This window comes from Mizuhopecten yessoensis, unplaced genomic scaffold (genome assembly GCF_002113885.1).
Source record: "Mizuhopecten yessoensis strain PY_sf001 unplaced genomic scaffold, ASM211388v2 scaffold4723, whole genome shotgun sequence".
In the NCBI taxonomy this organism is placed as follows: domain Eukaryota; kingdom Metazoa; phylum Mollusca; class Bivalvia; order Pectinida; family Pectinidae; genus Mizuhopecten; species Mizuhopecten yessoensis.
The window spans coordinates 196,958-216,457 of record NW_018405689.1 but is presented as its reverse complement, the minus strand read 5'-3'; the positions used below and the strand labels follow the sequence as shown (position 1 = coordinate 216,457).

Here is a 19,500-nt window from a genome sequence, read left to right as displayed (position 1 = left end):
AATATCCCGATACCTGGCACAATACCAGTAAACCTACAGTATAAGGACAGAAATATCCCGATACCAGGCACAATACCAGTAAACCTACAGTATCAGGACAGAAATATCTCGATACCTGGCACAATACCAGTAAACCTACAGTATAACGACAGAAATATCCCGTTACCTGGCACAATACCAGTAAACCTACAGTATAAGGACAGCAATATCCCGATACCTGGCACAATACCATTAAACCTACAGTATAAGGACAAAAATATCCCGATACCTGGCACAATACCAGTAAACCTATAGTAAAAGGACAGAAATATCTCGATACCTGGCACAATTCCAGTAAACCTACAGTATAAGGACAGAAATATCCTGATACCAGGCACAATACCAGTAAACCTACAGTATAAGGACAGAAATATCCCGATACCTGGCACAATACCAGTAAACCTATAGTAAAAGGTCAGAAATATCCTAATACCTGGCACAATACTAGCAAACCTACAGTAAAAGGACAGAAATATCCTATTACCAGGCACAATTCCAGTAAACCTACAGTATCAGGACAGAAATATCTCGATACCTGGCACAATTCCAGTAAACCTACAGTATAAGGACAGAGATATCCCGATACCTGGCACAATACCAGTAAGCCTATAGTAAAAGGTCAGAAATATCCTAATCCCTGGCACAATACTAGCAAACCTACAGTAAAAGGACGGAAATATCCTATTACCAGGCACAATACCAGTAAACCTACAGTAAAAGGACAGAAATACCTACAGTATAAGGACAGAAATATCCCTATACCTGGCACAATACCAGTAAACCTATAGTAAAAGGTCAGAAATATCCTGATACCTGGCACAATACCAGCAAACCTACAGTATAAGGACAAATATCCCGATACCTGGCACAATACCTGTAAACCTACAGTATAAGGACAGAAATATCCTGATACCGGGCACAATACCAGTAAACCTACAGTATAAGGACAGAGATATCCCGATACCTGGCACAATACCAGTACACCTACAGTAAAAGGACAGCAATATCCCGATACCTGGCCCAATACCAGTAAACCTACAGTATCAGGACAGAAATATACCAATACCTGGCACAATACCAGTAAACTTACAGTATAAGGACAGAAATATCCCGATGCCTGGCACAATACCAGTAAACCTACAGAATAAGGACAGAAATATCCCTATACCTGGCACAATACCAGTAAACCTACAGTAAACGGACAGCAATATCCCGATACCTGGCACAATACTAGCAAACCTACAGTAAAAGGACGGAAATATCCTATTACCAGGCACAATACCAGTAAACCTACAGTAAAAGGACAGCAATATCCCGATACCTGGCACAATACCAGTAAACCTACAGTATCAGGACAGAAATATCCCAATACCTGGCACAATACCAGTAAACCTACAGTATAAGGACAAAAATATCCTGATACCAGGCACAATACCAGTAAACTTACAGTATAAGGACAGAAATATCCCGATACCTGGCACAATACCAGTAAACCTACAGTATAAGGACAGAAATATCCCGATACCTGGCACAATACCAGTAAACCTACAGTATAAGGACAGAAATATCCCGATACCTGGCACAATACCAGTAAACCTACAGTATAAGGACAGAAATATCCCGATACCTGGCACAATACCAGTAAACCTACAGTATAAGGACAGAAATATCCCGATACCTGGCACAATACCAGTAAACCTACAGTATAAGGACAGAAATATCCCGATACCTGGCACAATACCAGTAAACCTACAGTATAAGGACAGAAATATCCCGATACCTGGCACAATACCAGTAAACCTACAGTATAAGGACAGAAATATCCCGATACCTGGCACAATACCAGTAAACCTACAGTATAAGGACAGAAATATCCCGATACCTGGCACAATACCAGTAAACCTACAGTATAAGGACAGAAATATCCCGATACCTGGCACAATACCAGTAAACCTACAGTATAAGGACAGAAATATCCCGATACCTGGCACAATACCAGTAAACCTACAGTATAAGGACAGAAATATCCCGATACCTGGCACAATACCAGTAAACCTACAGTATAAGGACAGAAATATCCCGATACCTGGCACAATACCAGTAAACCTACAGTATAAGGACAGAAATATCCCGATACCTGGCACAATACCAGTAAACCTACAGTATAAGGACAGAAATATCCCGATACCTGGCACAATACCAGTAAACCTACAGTATAAGGACAGAAATATCCCGATACCTGGCACAATACCAGTAAACCTACAGTATAAGGACAGAAATATCTCGATACCTGGCACAATACCAGTAAACCTACAGTATAAGGACAGAAATATCCCGATATCTAGTAAGCTTTAAAATATGAAAACCAATCCTATGAGTTATACAACAAACGAATAACTTATCTTTCCTAAATAAATGTATAATAGCCTAGGTAGGTCAAAAGTGGAAGAACATATTTACCTTCTTTTTCTTCTTCTTTTTCTGTTCTGCATCAGACACATCTGCATTCGACTCAATATTGAGATGTGCAGATTTACATAAAATTCCTCCCAGAAAATCGGACAGTTCTTCCTATAAAATAAAAATTAGAAATTGAATTTGCTGCAAAATTATTAAAAATTCCAATACGTTGCAACTAGTGACACAAATCAGCAAATCTGATATAGTTAAGAAAATCAAAGAGACCAGATTAATACAATTGTAAATTATGAATCGAAACTTGCCAGGATACGCCGGTCGACCATTACTTGGGTAATACCCTCTTCCTTTTTTTTAGAACTCCTAACACGGAGGTTGCTGTCAGCACCCCCTATGACCAAGAGTCCGTTCTCAGCCTTCATGCGTTCACGGAGATCCTCCATGTCATCCATGCCAGCATTGTTGCTATGTTGACCAATCACAAACAGGCTTGGTGTACGACTGTCCAATAGTGCGTCTTCAATGTCCTGTACAATTGAAAGCCAGACAGTTGTTACATCATCACAAAACCATACATTAAAGCTCGAGATTACCATAAAACCATACATTTAAGCTCAAGATTATCATAAAACCATACATTTAAGCTCGAGATTACCATAAAACCATACATGAAAGCTCGAGATTATCATAAAACCATACATTAAAGCTCGAGATTATCATAAAACCATACATTTAAGCTCGAGATTACCATAAAACCATACATTAAAGCTCGAGATTATCACAAAACCATACATTAAAGCTCGAGATTATCATAAAACCATACATTGAAGCTCGAGATTATCATAAAACCATACATTAAAGCTCGAGATTATCACAAAACCATACATAATCATAAAACCATACATTAAAGCTTGAGATTATCATAAAACCATACATTAAAGCTCGAGATTATCATAAAACCATACCTTTAAGCTCGAGATTACGATAAAACCATACATTGCAGCTCGAGATTATCACAAACCCATACATTAAAGCTCGAGGTTATCACAAAACGATACATTAAATCTCGAGTTTATCACAAAACCATCCATTAAAGCTCGAGAGTATCACAAAACCATGCATTAAAGCTCGAGATTACGATAAAACCATACATTAAAGTTCGAGATTATCGCAAAACCATACATTACAGCTCGAGATTATCAGAAAACCATACATTAAAGTTAGAGATTATCACAAAACCGTACATTAAAGCTCGAGGTTATCACAAAACGATACATTAAATCTCGAGTTTATCACAAAACCATACATTAAAGCTCGAGATTATCATAAAACCAGTGCTGCAACAAATCCAGGCATTGAATTTTGTGATAAACTAGGCTCGAGCCAAATTATCACATTAGACAAGCATGTCTATACCTAATCTACACCCACAAACCGCCTCCAGCACACACGCATACATTACACGTCCTTAAATGGCCTTAAGCTGTTTATAGGATACTTCACTCTATTAACCACACCAAACATTATCTACCATACAAACTCTTATGGAGAGGGGGATTGTCATACAAACACTGCTGCTGGGCATACAAAATCTGGTGGTTTTACTTAACTAAGTTATTCTTCAATACAGAATACATACTTCTGTGATGCTTAGATACAGTATTAACTACATCACTCACCCCACGACTGCCATTGGTTCCAGTGAGAGGGAAGCCTAAACAGACAACAGCACTGACAGACTCCAGTAATGCCACCTGTTGTGTGGAACATAACATCAATAACAGCATCATTTCATCTACTGAAGACAGCTTTAGTACAGGTACAAAACTGATCACTTTATGTCCAAATATAGTTTAATTCATCACAAGAAATAAATAAAATACTTATAAAAAATATTCCAGTAGACAGTAGCATGTGATATAAAGTCAACTGGAAGATAATTTCAACCTGATTAAGTGAACATTCAGCTGAAACAAGTTTAAATCATCAATATTCTTTTTCACTTTAAAATTTATATAAACATTTTTGTGATGATCTGCATGTTTTAACAATAAACCAACATGAAATTTGTGTCTCGTATTTTACTTTCTTAATAAGTTCAATGACCTGTAGATTTAAAAAGCAATGACTAAATCCCAACTACTGATTACTCACATGACATGCTATTAGGGCACCAATGTTCCATCCCAGTAACACAATGGGGCGGTGCTGAAAGTGTCCTTTTAACTGGGGGAAAAAATTAAATAAAGACATGTTTAAATATCTTAAAAAGTTTCTTCTACAAGATTTAAGATTAATTAACACTGGTAAAGACCTTTCAGCTGCGTTTGACCTTGGGTACATTTCTTTGGGCCCTCAGCCCTATCATGTATATATATAATCTAGGTCAAGCATCAATCATGTACACAAAATAATCTTAGTATGGATGACCTCAATTATCTATACAAACCTCTAAAACCTTAGTGCGAACAGCCCCAATCATGTGCTCCAGACACTGAGCTATGCCTACACCACTTCCACCACTGACTGTGTGCATGGTAACCGGGATGACCTTCCCTAGGTGTGACAGTTGGGAGTTCCAAAAGCGTGTCCGCTTGGAGTAGGCACTGTTGTGGGTGGGGCCCGAGGGAGCAATGAGTATCAGAGGGTTACCAGGCAGTTTACGCTGGAAAAGTATAAGAAACTCAAACTTTATCATTGATTATATAGATACATTTTCTGTTATAATTGACAACTAATATGAAATAAGCATGCTTGTCTGTATTTATAAGTATCAGAATGACTTGTTCACAATATTTTATACACAATTAACAAAACTCTGTTTTTAAAACTTTTCATAAAATCTGAAAACTACAAAATATTTTTCAAAAGGTAGAAAACACTGATTCTGACTCAGTTGAATTGCAGGCAAAGATTAACAATGACTTGACTTCAGAGTAATCAGCTAATCACTAGTCATTTTGGGTATTCATCTGTTGATTACTACCATCTAGTAATGCTCATCTTTCTACTGATGATAATTTATTTATTCTCTCAAAAGTTCAAAATAACATTTCTGCTAGTGCACATTTCTGTGGTATGAGTGTACAAACATCCAGTAAACCTTCGGTCAGTTCGAATGAAATTAAATAAATATTGATGAACCTGGTCAAATTATATGAAATTATGCTTCAAAAAATAAGCGTGAGTTCGAACTATCGGCAAAAATTTCGGCAAAGTGTTAATCAAGACACAAACATATAAGTCTCTGCATGATTATATGTTTGATTTGAATCAGAAACTATTGTATCTATTATTTTGTAATGAATGGTCCGTTTAATAAATCTAAAACAGTCTACATAACCTGTTGCGTTTACGAAAGCGCTACGGTAAATATAGGTATATATGTTAGTAAAATGAGGACAGAACATCAACATGTCTGCTTTTAAATTACAAGAGGCCCATGGGCCTTAACGGTCACCTGAGTCTATAGTATTTATTTTTGTTGTTGAAATATGTACCAATTTGAGTAAAAAATAGTATAATGTTAACTTAACTTTGTCAGGACCATGAGCTGATCATTCCTAGACCAATTTTAAGTGAGATCGGCCTATTAGAACTTAGTAGCAAAATAGCGGCCATGGCAGCCAAATTGTATTTCTGATTGACCCGAAAAATAACAACACTTTGTCAGGACCATGATTCGATCATTCCTACAAAGTTTCAGTTCAATCGGCCAAGTAGATCTTTACTTTAAGTTTGAAATAGTTTACCAAAATGGCAGCCGTGGTGGCCATATTGGATTTCTGATCGACCCGAAAAATAACAACACTTTGTCAGGACCATGAGTCAATCATTCCTACAAAGTTTCAGTTCAATCGGCCTAGCAGAACTTGACTTTAAGTTTGAAATATGTTTTCAAAATGGTGGCCGTGGCGGCCATATTGGATTTATGATTGACCTGAAAAATAACAACACTTTGTCAGGACCATGAGTCGATCATTCCTACAAACTTTAAGTTCAATCGGTCCAGCAGAACTTGACTTTAAGTTTGAAATAGGTTTTCAAAATGGCGGCCGTGGCGGCCATATTGGATTTCTGATCGACCCGAAAAATAACAACACTTTGTCAGGACCATGAGGCGATCATTCCTACCAACTTTCAGTTCAATCGGCCCAGCAGAACTTGACTTTAAGTTTGAAATGTAAAATGTTAACGGACGACGGACGACGGACGACGACGGACGAAAACGGATAGCAATAGGTCACTTGAGCTAAAGCTCAGGTGACCTAATAAGTAAAAGTCCTAATATCTACCAAACTTATTTGACACCTTCAAAATTACCCATCGCTAATTGGGACACCTGTGCATTGTTTGGACTGGACATGAATGCTAATCACGTCACTCACAATAACCGCGGCCAATCCCTACCGCGACATCCCGCGTGGCCTGCCCTACCTGGTGTGAGGCCACACGTTTTCTGGTAATACCTTGATTGGCAATAAATAATCAAAATGCCTAGTTAACACTGTATTTGACAATACACGGGTGATTTCTTAATTTGCCATACCGCGGTGACATCAGTTCGTCCTGATCGCATGTTATTTATACATTGTCGGGGACTTAAGTTGCAATTGGCTGTCTCGTGCACAATGTATTTTAAAAATAATGTAAAAAAATGAATCAACGCTAAAATCTGTGATATATATTTATGGTTTGTCTGTCACAGCTGTACTGCAATGATCACACATACAACACATTACCCGAAACGTGTCTGTTGATCAAAGTATTGGGCATTTTTTCCGGGCCGATCGCCGCGAGCTTTCAATGGAGTTTGCCGGAAAAAAATCTTACTTTACGTTCTTCATTTGACAAGTTCGGACTATCCGAAATAGGGTCAATTATAAACACTCATTATTTGAACTATCCGCCGATTTGAACTGACCGGAGGTTTACCGTATATATGATTTGCTAAGAAAGTATTTTATAAGTTTTCAAATGTCATCAAATAATGTTTCATTTTCTTTCTTATAATTGTAACTTGGTTGAATGTTCTAGCCTATATGTTTTTAAGTGTATATGAGTGTGTCTTGTTGAGCTATGTATCAAATTTATGCCTTTTGTCCATCTATACCGGATAGGAGAAGACTGTTGTCTCATCCAATTGTTCATTTTTTTTGTCCAATAAAATATGTTGAAATCTAATCAGCTGAACAGGAATAAAGGTCTCCAAACAACACATACAGGAAATTACTACACACCAGTTTCTGTTGAGAGTAGACGCTGTAGACAGGGTCCCAAGGTCGCTTGAGGAGCAGATTGAGGGCATCAACTGAGGCAGCTGGAGTCTTGCCCCCTGTTGCTGTCATGGCAATCATTTTCTCAATCAGGGATGGTACCTTCAAGTAGATCATCCCAATTTGAAGGACACATATCTGATTTACAGAAGAATTTACATCAATCTGGTTTTCTAAGCTATTTCATTTTACAACATATATGAAACAATTGAAATATAAAAAATAATACATTCAACAAAAGTAATATTTAGTTTTTGTTTATTTCTGTTAAAGATTCTGGCTTTTAAGATATGTCCTTTCTTCTAATTTCTTAAAGAATAGTCTCACTTTTGGAGGCCTGGTAAAAACCACATTGTGTTACAAGCTAATACAACTGTTATGTATCACATTTAAAGGTCTTATACTCAAAGCTAAACAAGGAAATTAATATTTTACTCAATGTTTTCGCAAAACTGGACTGAAACTATCTTCAAATAACACTGGATCTTAACATAGAATCATATAAAGCAGTGTTCAATTGTTTTCCATTAAAGTTATAACCAGAAAATGATATATTAATTGGATGTTTGAACAGTGAAATCACCAGACTAAATCATGATTAAATGTAACAAGCAGCAAATATATTCTGATACGAGTAGTTTGAAGAAACAGGAATTTCTTAACCCTTTCACCCATATGTAACTTAAGTAGACTCTTCCATGCACTGATATGGATGAGTCCATTATGGTCGACAGTGGTGAAAGGGTTACAGAGCATGTTAATGGTATTCTTTAAATAGGGTCAGCAATAAACAGTTCTGATTGGAGAGATTGTTGTTGAGACCTTTGACTTGAGTGTCTGTAGGACATCAAGGTAGGCACTGAGTACGGGCATACTGAGGCTGTCCAACAGTACACTATGTAACCACTGGGTGAGACGCGGGTCCTGAAAAATACAACACAATCATCTTACATATACAGTGAGGTACACATCAGCAATACATTATTACAACACATATACAATGTTCTTTTTTATGTGTCAGCATTTCCAATATGGGGAAAGCAGAAATGGAGTGGTGTTTAAATAAACTTCACTACAGAAATTTGAGCCTGTCGTATACTTCAGGAACTTGACTACAGAACCTACACAGGACACCCCAGCCAGAGCCTGCCATATCCTGTGTACAGACCTTACACAGGACACCCTATCCAGAGCCTGTCTTATCCTGTGTACTGAACTTACACAGGACGCCCTAGCCAGAGCCTGTCGTATGCTTCAGGAACTTGACTACAGAACCTCCACAGGACCCCCCAGCCAGGGCCTGCCATATCCTGTGCACAGAACTTACCCAGAACACCCCAGCCAGAGTCTGCCATATCCTGTGTACAGACCTTACACAGGACACCCTAGTCAGAGCCTGTCTTATCCTGTGTACTGAACTTACCCAGGACCCCCCAGTCAGAGCCTGCCGTATCCTGTGTACAGAACTTACACAGGACACCCTAGCCAGAGCCTGTCTTATGCTGTGTACTGAACTTACCCAGGACACCCCAGCCAGAGCCTGCCATATCCTGTGTACAGAACTTACCCAGGACACACCAGCAAGAGCCTGTCGTATCCAGTGTACAGAACTTACCCAGGACACCCCAGCCAGAGCCTGCCATATCCTGTGTACAGAACTTACCCAGGACACCCCAGCCAGAGCCTGCCGTATCCTGTGTACAGAACTTACCCAGGACACCCCAGCAAGAGCCTGCTGTATCCTGTGTACAGAACTTACCCAGGACACCCCAGCAAGAGCCTGCCGTATCCTGTGTACAGAACTTACCCAAGACACACCAGCCAGAGCCTGCCGTATCCTGCGGGCGGTCTTGTCTATGTGTATTCTCCTCATCACAGGTTCATTATGGTGCTGTGGAAACAAAGGGTAAGCCCTAAAAATGTTATGTTAGGCTGGCATTCCTATAACAATTCAATCAAAGATACAAATGATAACATTTTGGACAGGATTTGCGGTAGTTTTGACACGTTCAATGATCATGAAATAGGTAGTTTGTATATATAGGCTGTTTTAGAAACAGTCCTTTTATTTTGGTTATTAATTTACATCCATATTTTCTATAAATCTCAAATCATCTTTGACAAAGTTCAATTTATAATCAGAAGTCTGATTCCTTGTTCATTCTTACCGCATTATAAGCTAGTCTGGAAAGTCGGTCGCCTTGCAGTGCCTTCATCACTTTGTTGTACAATCGATTCTGCTGTAGTGTCCAGCCCACCCTACAAGTTACAACACTGAAAATCGCACCAGGTTTACTCATTGGGTGATGAGGGCGCAATCAAATGAAGCAATGAAATTGTGGATCGAATCTAGTGAACAATGGAACTTATTAGCAGTAACAAAACAGAGTTAACTACACTTCATAATGTTTATATGAACATGTGATGATGAATGATGTGTGATGGAGGCAATTGGAAGCAAAATGAAAACATTGCAGATAAGCATCAATTCATGTGTATGGACTTAACAGGACATCACAACCACACGATTCCCAAATTAATTAGCATAAATATTTGGTTAGCAGTAAAGCAAAGTTGTAAAATCCAGTATATATACTGACTGTTTCAAACAATCAAGAAAATGTTGAAAATTCAGGAACATTCAACATATCTTTCAGTTAATTATACGAAAAAAAGGCAGAATAAGCTTCAATTTCATGACATGAAAATATTACAGGAAAAACTTCAATTCATGAACATAGAAAGACATCACATTGAATGTGAAATGGATGTATACAATGTAACAAACTATTACTTGCTAACATGGTCCTCGGCATCGTCAGCACAACTTTCTGCTCGGGCGAAGTTAACACTGCGGTCACATTCATGCATCAGGCTGCGAGCTTTGGCCATCTCATATGGAGGGGGAGGAACAACATCATCTCCAACTATATCTATCTCAATATCCCGAGCACTGTGGCAAAACATAACAGTTCACACACACATACAACAAATATTGTGCACATCATTGGGTTAATATTTGAAATGAAGTCTGTATAAGGCCGGACCTACCTTTCTAGAGCACTGGTACTATGAAAAATATAAAATAACTTAGTTTGCATAACCTAACACTTATTTGCAATATCAAACTGAACAGCCCATACATATTTTTTGAAATGCAGCTTGAATTACTATATTAACAAGGACCCAAATTCTTTGTCAGGATAAATTTACACATCATTTGTAGTTTAAATGCATACCCTAGAATCTGGTCTGGTGTGGTCTGAGGTTTGGATGGCTTGGTCATAAAGAGAAGTTTGACTGGTCGGGCATTGCTTGCATCTGGATGGGCACTCCATGGTTTGGAGTAGCAGTGGTCAAGACCCACAAAGTCTATAATGTGCATCCTATACATAATGGGTCTTCAGGCTCCTTTAGGGTTACCGATATTGTATGCAGACTCAGTGTAACATCATTTGTACCTGAAATACAATGATCATTCAATATTTAAAACGTTACTTTAATTAAAGCTAGTTAACACATTATGATTCTCAAAATAGATGGTAGTTTATACACTTTCATGTCAGCACAACATTTATCAGAGACAATCAAGACAGTATTTGATGTTAATATCATGTAATTGCATCTGATGTTATAACCATTTTTATAAAAAAAAATTATCAAAATATTTGTGAACAGTGCATCCTCGATATCCAGGGGTTACGCTCACCTACGCTGTAGAGAGCATAGGTGAGCATAAGCCCTGGTTATCAAGGATGGTGCAAAATATAGCTTTCAGGTGAATCAAAACTTTATAAATAATGACAGGACAAGAGTCATGAAAAACAAATCCATAATGATAACTATGGCATTGCATAAGAAATGTTGAACCAATGCAAAAACTTTCTCTAACTGCTTCACATTTCATCTCCAAACTCATGATATGCATAGAAATCAGTTAAAATAACATCCCAATTTTTTATGTCTCATCATCATACCATCATTAATGTGTTGTGTCCAGGAGAAACAAAGGGTCTCGGTTGCATGAATTTGTGATGTTCAAGAAAGATAGCCATTTATTTAAATACTTTTATAAGTTAATTCTCAGGTATAATCTAAATTCAAAACTTAATGATATTTTCCAGCACCGGTTCCATTGTAAGGATCCTCTTTGCTGGACTCATAAGTGATATAACTATATATTTCACTTCCGGTTGTTACACATATTGACCCTTTGTAGTTGTTGTACTTTACTTCCTGTCTGTTCCAGTAGTCATCAAGCCTGTTGTTGAAGCTATTAAGTGTGTTGCGGTTACTATGTGATCAGGCAAATTGTTCCATATCTACTGCTGTTGTTCTTATGTTTTTCCGTAGTGATGTCCTTGTGTATCTAGGGAATATTTTCATGGAGTTGGTCTTTGTGCTTGATCTTTCCGAGGTGTCGGACCACATCCTTATAAACTGTATTGCTCCCTCATCCTATTTTACTCTCACTGTCTTGTACATCTCATCACTACAAATACATCTGTAGCTAAGGGTGGTCAGTTTCAGCATCTTCAGCCTTTCTGGATACGACAGGTTTTCCATTCCAGGTAGTCTTCCTCTGTACACCTGCTAGTTGTTCTATGTTTCATCTTGTAGGGTTTCCATACAGAGCTAGCATATTCCAGGTGGGTTCTTACTAGTGATTTGTAAAGTGGGATGAATAATTTAGAATCAAGAAACTTGAACATTCTTCTTATCATGCCAAATATTGATGTTGCTTTTTGTACCTTTCCACCGATATGTTTGTCAAATTAAGTTCTTCATCAAATGTAACTCCAAGGATTTTTTCTTCTTTCACTTTCTCAAGTGTTATAAGGACATAAGTAGTGTTTTCTCCCTTATGCTTACCAATGTGCAAGAACTTAAACTTGTATAAGTGGTCTGCTGTATACATTGTGTGATGAGTACCTAACTGCTATTAATATATTATGTATGTGTAACAGGAGAGGAAAAATGCACGGCCAGACTGGGGTTCGAACCCTGGACCCTCTGAACTCTAGACGAATGCTCTACCAATTCAGCTATCTGGTCGCTGACAATCGACCCAGTCCAGTTCCGCTACACTCCTCCCTCCTTTAACAAAGTCTTTGACCTCGAAGACACATGAGACCCTATACCACCTTCGATTCTGTGGGTATATTTTGTTTGGCGCCAAATGTAACAGGAGATGGGAAAAAATGCCAACCAGACCGGGGTTCGAACCAGGGACCCTCTGATCTCTAGACGGATGCTCCACCAATTGAGTTATCTGGTCGTCGACGATCAAACCAGTCCAGTTCCACTATATATGTATTTATTGCAATATAAGAACCACAAAGATGTACTACGTAGTTTTGTGAATTGAATGCTGCACTTTTCTTATGTCCATGAATGATGGACTTTTCTCCCCAACCACTTTAGGTTGCAGTCTGTTTAAGTAAGTGGTCAGTCCTTCAAAAATTATCTCAATTACCAGATAATGAACAAAGAGTTACTTACATAGCTGCGATAACGTAGCTTTCTGACAAGAGATTTTTTTATATATTGCGTGGCCCGGTATCAATATTAGTACTAACTCCAACAATGTTATAGGTTTAACACAGCGAGATACCTTTGACAGGCGCCAAATCCTATCCATGGCCAGCAGCCTCTTTTGTTATAGGCGCATGGTACCATAGCTCGTTTTGATAATAAGTGAAAATGTATACAAATCGATCATATAACTGTTGTCTGCCTTCTGTTTTTAAGAATACAGTAATGTATTTTTCTTTATAGTACTGTCATTATTAATAGAATTTCAAACTCCTGTTCAAAAACATACGAGCTTATGATGTGCGTCTATACAAAAACGTCCGTCTAGTTTGCCTTGTTTATTATATATATTACGGACTGTTTATTAGTTTCGTCAAAACTCAAGAGTACCGCGAGTGTATGTTTTGTGTGTCCAATGTTTCAGTCAAAATAACAAAGATGAGTAAAGTAACAGATGAAAAGAGTGTGTGGCTATCTATAACATTTCGATAAGACCCCCATCGGCGAAATAGAATCAGTTTCCGTCGAAACTGGTGACGCAACGTTGTGTGACGCGGACCTAAATGTAGAAAGATTAATTCAGTATTCACACATCAATAAACACGTAGACGCTGCGCTAATAGATACTGACCTGTATAATATGTATTAGCGGAAAGGCATTAAAGAACAAAGTGCATATTTATGCGAATGTATGTTTACATCATACACACACGATTCATCTTTCCAAACCAAAATGGCGCTATATGGTGATTGTAGTAAGTAAGTAGAAGACGGATGTTAAAACCCGGAAAATAATTACAGACTTGCCTGTTTTTCTTTTGTGATGTCACCAATACACAGCACTTGGCTTATTTAAATCTATTTCAATAATCAACAAGTCCAACATTATTTCAACATGTTTATTCAGTCAATAATAAAACAGAAAATAATTATCCAAATTAAAACAAATTAATTCTACAACAAAATCATTATTTGGATGAAAACAATTCTTTAATTTATCAATAAGAAGAAAAAAAAGATTCATGTCTCAACAAACTGTATTAATCACATTTAGTGTCTTAGAGCATTTTATTTGATTGGTCTTAAAAATAACTTAACTGCAGATGAAACTGGTTATCCAATGATGTTGGTGAGCAAATTAATTACAGTAATGTTGTGGGACAGAGGATACATGTTTGTTCTGAAAACAATGTAACCATGGTCAGTTTTATCAGTGCCTAGATCTGGGACTCTAGGATTTGAACCTGTGACTTCTTTTTACATGTTGTCAAAGTAAAGGAATTTAAGACACAACTGGCTTTAATTGGATAATAATTAAGACAGAATTACTTGCATACATTGATTAAGAAAATATTGATTTTTTTTGAGCATCCTCATTAAAATAGGTCTTTAAAAAAATTTAACTAATGTATGTACATATTAATTGCTTTTTTGAAAAATATTTGTAGTTATGGTTACATGTAAGTGTCGATTTTTTGTAATTAATTGCGAATGAAGGCAAATGTTAAGTCACATACAGCCTGACCTCATTATGCATGTCCTCTTTTAAATATCTCCCTGGAAGTTGAAACATTAGACAGTTTTGTTTTATACTACGATAATCCCTGCTAATCCAATGTGTTCCTAGCTAAATATTTACAGTGAGTCTTCAATGAAATAACAACTAAAGCTAGGAAAATATAGTATAAGTAGTTCAAAAACTGGTAAAAGCGAAATCACAAATGTCAAATATTGTCTTGTGACCTTTCTAGACCAAGGACTGGTTAAACATATCTTTGTTTGGTTTCTTTAACTGGTCGCATAAATCTAACAAAAATCAAGACACATCATTAACTGGACAAGAATACCAAGTGTAGTTATAACTTAATAGGACTGTTATTAACAACAGAAGTTTTAGGCCAATAAGGCCAAGTAAACATAAACTTTGTTTACTGTTTCATTACTGACATAGCTATACATTAATACCAATGGGCCAAGTAAACATAACCTTTGTTTACTGTATCTTTACTGGCATCACTATACATTAATACCAATAAGGCCAAGTAAACATAACCTTTGTTTACTGTATCTTTACTGGCATCACTATACATTAATACCAATGGGCCAAGTAAACATAAACTTTGTTTACTGTATCATTAATGGTATAACTATATATATTCATTAACGTCTATAATACCACTAACCACCTAACACCAACTAGGTTTAGACCTAAAGCTATCAATATACAAGTTCTTTGATTTAACTTAACAAAACACATACATTTTTTCATTTGATATTTCTCATAAACTATATATTTGTGGCAGTTTATAATTGTACATAGGATTAAGGTCACCTTCTAGCTTCGAGCTAGAGGGAATTTCTCTTTACCTCAGAGGTAGAGCATCTGACTAGGAACCTGGAGATTGAGGGTTCGATCCCCGGTGGAAGCACATTATTCTCTTCCCTGTTACAAATGGTGTCCGTGGCCCTCCCTGTGGTGACAGGTTATATATAGACAGGGAGATTGGGGTGTTTGAGGGCGAACACATTTAAAAAGGGGGGAGTACCGGTATTGTGGCAGGTTTTAATTGTACATAGGATTAAGGTCGCCTTCTTGTTTCGAGCTAGAGGGAATTTTCCTTTAACTCAGTGATAGAGTGTCCGACTAGGAACCTGGAGATCGAGGGTTCGATCACCAGTGGAAGCACACTATTCTCTTTCCTGTTACATATTATTAACTTTCAAAATAGGTTACTTTGAAAATCTGAACACAAATTAACATGTAAATTGCACATAATTCTTTTATACCTTAATTCATGTATTTAGCTGTGGGGGCCTCATGGATTACAGACCCAAATCACCAGTCTGACTGACTTATGGGCCATATTCCTGCTAACCTTAACACAGGAGTACCAGTTACATGCAGTCTTAACAATGAAAGCTACTTTAAACTATACTAAATATTCCTTTTTCTCATGACCTGTTCATGTACTTCAAATCTTTCTCTGAAGTCTTTAAAAAAGAGGTTAAGTGGGTACTGCGTCAGAGTGATTCCTGTATCTCATCTTTTATACACTTTATTTCCCATGTACATATCTGAAACATCTTCTTCATCTAGTCATTCCCAAATTAAGATTTATATTGATATACAATACTATAGAACACAAAACACAACAGTGTATTTATCAGATATGGTTTCACCAAGGCTATAGCTCTATAACTACCAGATTTTACATTTCAACTATCTCACGCTGTGTCAGTTTTTAATATTCAACACAGATATGTACCGATAACTTACAAAAAAATGAACTTACCTGAACAGAATTTAATCAACATAACCATTACATCTACATGTTTTTGTCTATTGTTCTATATTTTTACAAAATTCTGAGATGCATAACATAAAGTTATAAAATGCAATGATATGAATTATGTGAAATCATTTCATGTTAATGTTCATTTTAGCAAAACAAAACTATTTATTGATGATGATATGATATAAATCGGTATAAGTTTGGCAGAATCAAAACAAACCAGAAGCAAATGAAAAAATAAAAATAAAAATTTCTAGCCATAAATTGAAACAACCCATAAAACAAATTCTCGTTAGATATTGAAACAACCAATAATATAACACACACCATAAACATAAACACAAAAATGTAAAAAGAAGAATCAGTCTTTGATGAGAGTTTGTAGAAATTCTGGCCGTTGTTTTTATTTATCTGATGTCATTGAACATGTATTAAATTTCTACAACAATGCCAAATATCAAGGTTATACCTGATACGCAAGAACTTATATACAATATTGAATTTTAGTCTTCTATGTAAACACAAGTTAATGCCAAAGAATGCATTATCTAGTTATCATATGGTTTGTATTTGCATCTTTTGTCAACTCAGTTTTTATCATCAAGTGGCCCTGGACTTTATACATGCCCTCACTGCCCCCAAACACACACCTCCCAAATCATAGATGTATTTTTCATGCTAATTTACACACATTTTTTCCATTCTTTGGAAATTGTGTTAATGTGTTTGAAATCAATTAATAGTCATTCTTTAGAAATAGTTTAAAGCATTTTCAATAATCTACAGTCAACTGGTTCTCAAAACGTACTTATAAGTGCAGAATCAAAAACATGTAAATGATCAATTATGCTGTCGACTAAATATTTGTTTCATTAAACACAACAATGGAAATGGTATGGACTGGGAGGTAGGCGTGGCACGTTACTGCTAGAGTAGGAAGGTACTGGGCGAAGGTGTATCTGTATTTAACTCGTTCAACTATATACTGGGAATAACAGGGAAAGACAGTCTGTATAACTGTAAATATAGGCTATAGATGTTGAATAGGTTAAAGACATAAGGCATAATGCAATTAAAGTAAATTAATTGTTTAAAATCTCTCTGTTATCTCTGTGAAGGTGGATGTGATATGGTTCTCGACTTAAGGGGTATTAAACAATTACACAATATTGAAAATTTAAGCTTCTTAAAAAATAAATAATGGCACCATTGTGTGATATTTCATAATGACTTTATTTTCGGGGCGTTTCAAGTGGACAGCATGTTGACTCAGATTTACTATTATGGCCTTATTCAGTATCCTAACATATCCATCTTTCCAAAATGTTTTTGAATAGTAGTATAGAGGTCATTGAGATTCAACATTGTAAACTGCAGTGTTAAGATGTGTTCTCGGCTGTGGATCAGGAGAAGGATCCATGCTACTGAGGATGATTATTTGTGTCTATGAGAAAATTGTAGTACCTGTAAAGAACAAGGGATGAGGAATTCTATGAAACAAAAACATACTCATCAAGTAAGACAAAAGGCACACACACTATTTTTAAACAATGTACATAATAACATAATATAGACTACCATAACAATAACTAATGTATAATCTTAAATAAACAATGACTTATTTATAAAACATTAAACGCATGACAAGATTTGTGGAGGGTTCTGAGATATCAGAGATTGCAATCTTTTAAAAGTGATAATTATTACACTCAAAGGTATATGCTCTATATAAATTAAAGACAGAATGGAGACACAAGACAACCACATTATATACGCACAATTACTAGTATGATAACACAGGTACAATGACAAATTGTTGTAATATATCCTTTTTACTGACCAACAGGATAAAATATGAAGATATGTCAGTTTGTAGTCAAACTCAATATAACAAACACCTTAAAATCACATACATAGATCACAGGGACAACCTTAAGTTCTACAGCATCATGATCAGCCATAAATTGCCCCTGATTAGATAACTTGATCCCATCAATTTATGATCAGGTCAGGCACTAATTTCACCAACAATTTGAGTCGGATTTAAACAGAGTTTGAACTTAGATTTTGCTACTAAGTTTATGGAAAATTATGTTTGAACTCAGCATGAGTGAACTTAAAGTATTGGTAACATTGTGACAAAGAGATTCATCAAATCAATTTATTTATACATGTATATTGATTACTGGCATACATAGCAATAGAAAAGTGTTAACTTTATCACCGACAAAAACTGTGTGAAAAAAAGACCATTAAAAATACAGTCCAGATAGAGCTGCTACCATAATAGTGTTGATGCATAGCTTTAGATACTAAAACAAGAATTCCACGGAAGTGGATGTGTCGCCTGCGCAGGAAGCTCGGAGATTACGAAGAAATAGATACACTTTTCATTTCAAGAAATAATGTTAAAAGTAAGCAATAATCATAGATTATGTTATAGGATGACATCATTTTGTTATATAATCTGTTATTCTGGGAAGAATACTCGGGGGTTTTAAGGAACTTGCTATGGATACTCATTGTCTCAATTCCAAGTTTAATTTGTATGATTTGTCGGATGGTTTCCCATAAATAAATGAATAAACTTGTGGATTATGATGATAAACAGCTAGTGTTGTCAATAACATTTGGAGTAAGACTGCATTTCAGAGGTATACACGGTGAGTCAAGTGGTAGATCGAAGTCGTCCAGTATACAGTTTTAGTGAAATTTCTATTTATAGTAACAGTGACCTTGACCTTTGACCTTCGGACCTGAAAAGCAATCCCAAGCAAGCACTTTGGTAAGGAAGCACTGCATGAAGTTTGAGTTTGATCGGCCAAAGGAAACTCAAGTTATCGCACGAAAACAGATTTTCTATTTATAGTAACAGTGACCTTGACCTTTGACCTTCGGACCTGAAAAGCAATCCCAAGCAAGCACTTTTGGTAAGGAAG

The 19,500-nt window shown here is 36.5% G+C and overlaps 1 protein-coding gene across 2 annotated transcripts in view; it reads right to left on the bottom strand.

The window, feature by feature from the left end:
* LOC110449631 (KAT8 regulatory NSL complex subunit 3-like) overlaps positions 1-14,014 on the bottom strand; it is a 19,942-nt gene extending 5,928 nt beyond the window's left edge. Inside the window, exons 1-12 of one of the 2 annotated variants that reach the window (XM_021496612.1) lie at positions 13,900-14,014; positions 10,973-11,194; positions 10,528-10,686; positions 9,902-10,007; positions 9,541-9,624; positions 8,556-8,657; positions 7,698-7,835; positions 4,907-5,122; positions 4,612-4,683; positions 4,137-4,211; positions 2,763-2,984; positions 2,500-2,610 (exon numbers count right to left, since the gene is read on the bottom strand). In XM_021496612.1, the coding sequence (XP_021352287.1) occupies positions 2,500-2,610; positions 2,763-2,984; positions 4,137-4,211; positions 4,612-4,683; positions 4,907-5,122; positions 7,698-7,835; positions 8,556-8,657; positions 9,541-9,624; positions 9,902-10,007; positions 10,528-10,686; positions 10,973-11,127 (1,440 nt within the window). In that variant the 5' untranslated portion in view covers positions 11,128-11,194; positions 13,900-14,014. The remainder of the gene's footprint in view (positions 1-2,499; positions 2,611-2,762; positions 2,985-4,136; positions 4,212-4,611; positions 4,684-4,906; positions 5,123-7,697; positions 7,836-8,555; positions 8,658-9,540; positions 9,625-9,901; positions 10,008-10,527; positions 10,687-10,972; positions 11,195-13,899) is intronic. The other variant, XM_021496613.1, reaches the window with a different exon arrangement.
* Positions 14,015-19,500: the final 5,486 nt, after the last annotated feature.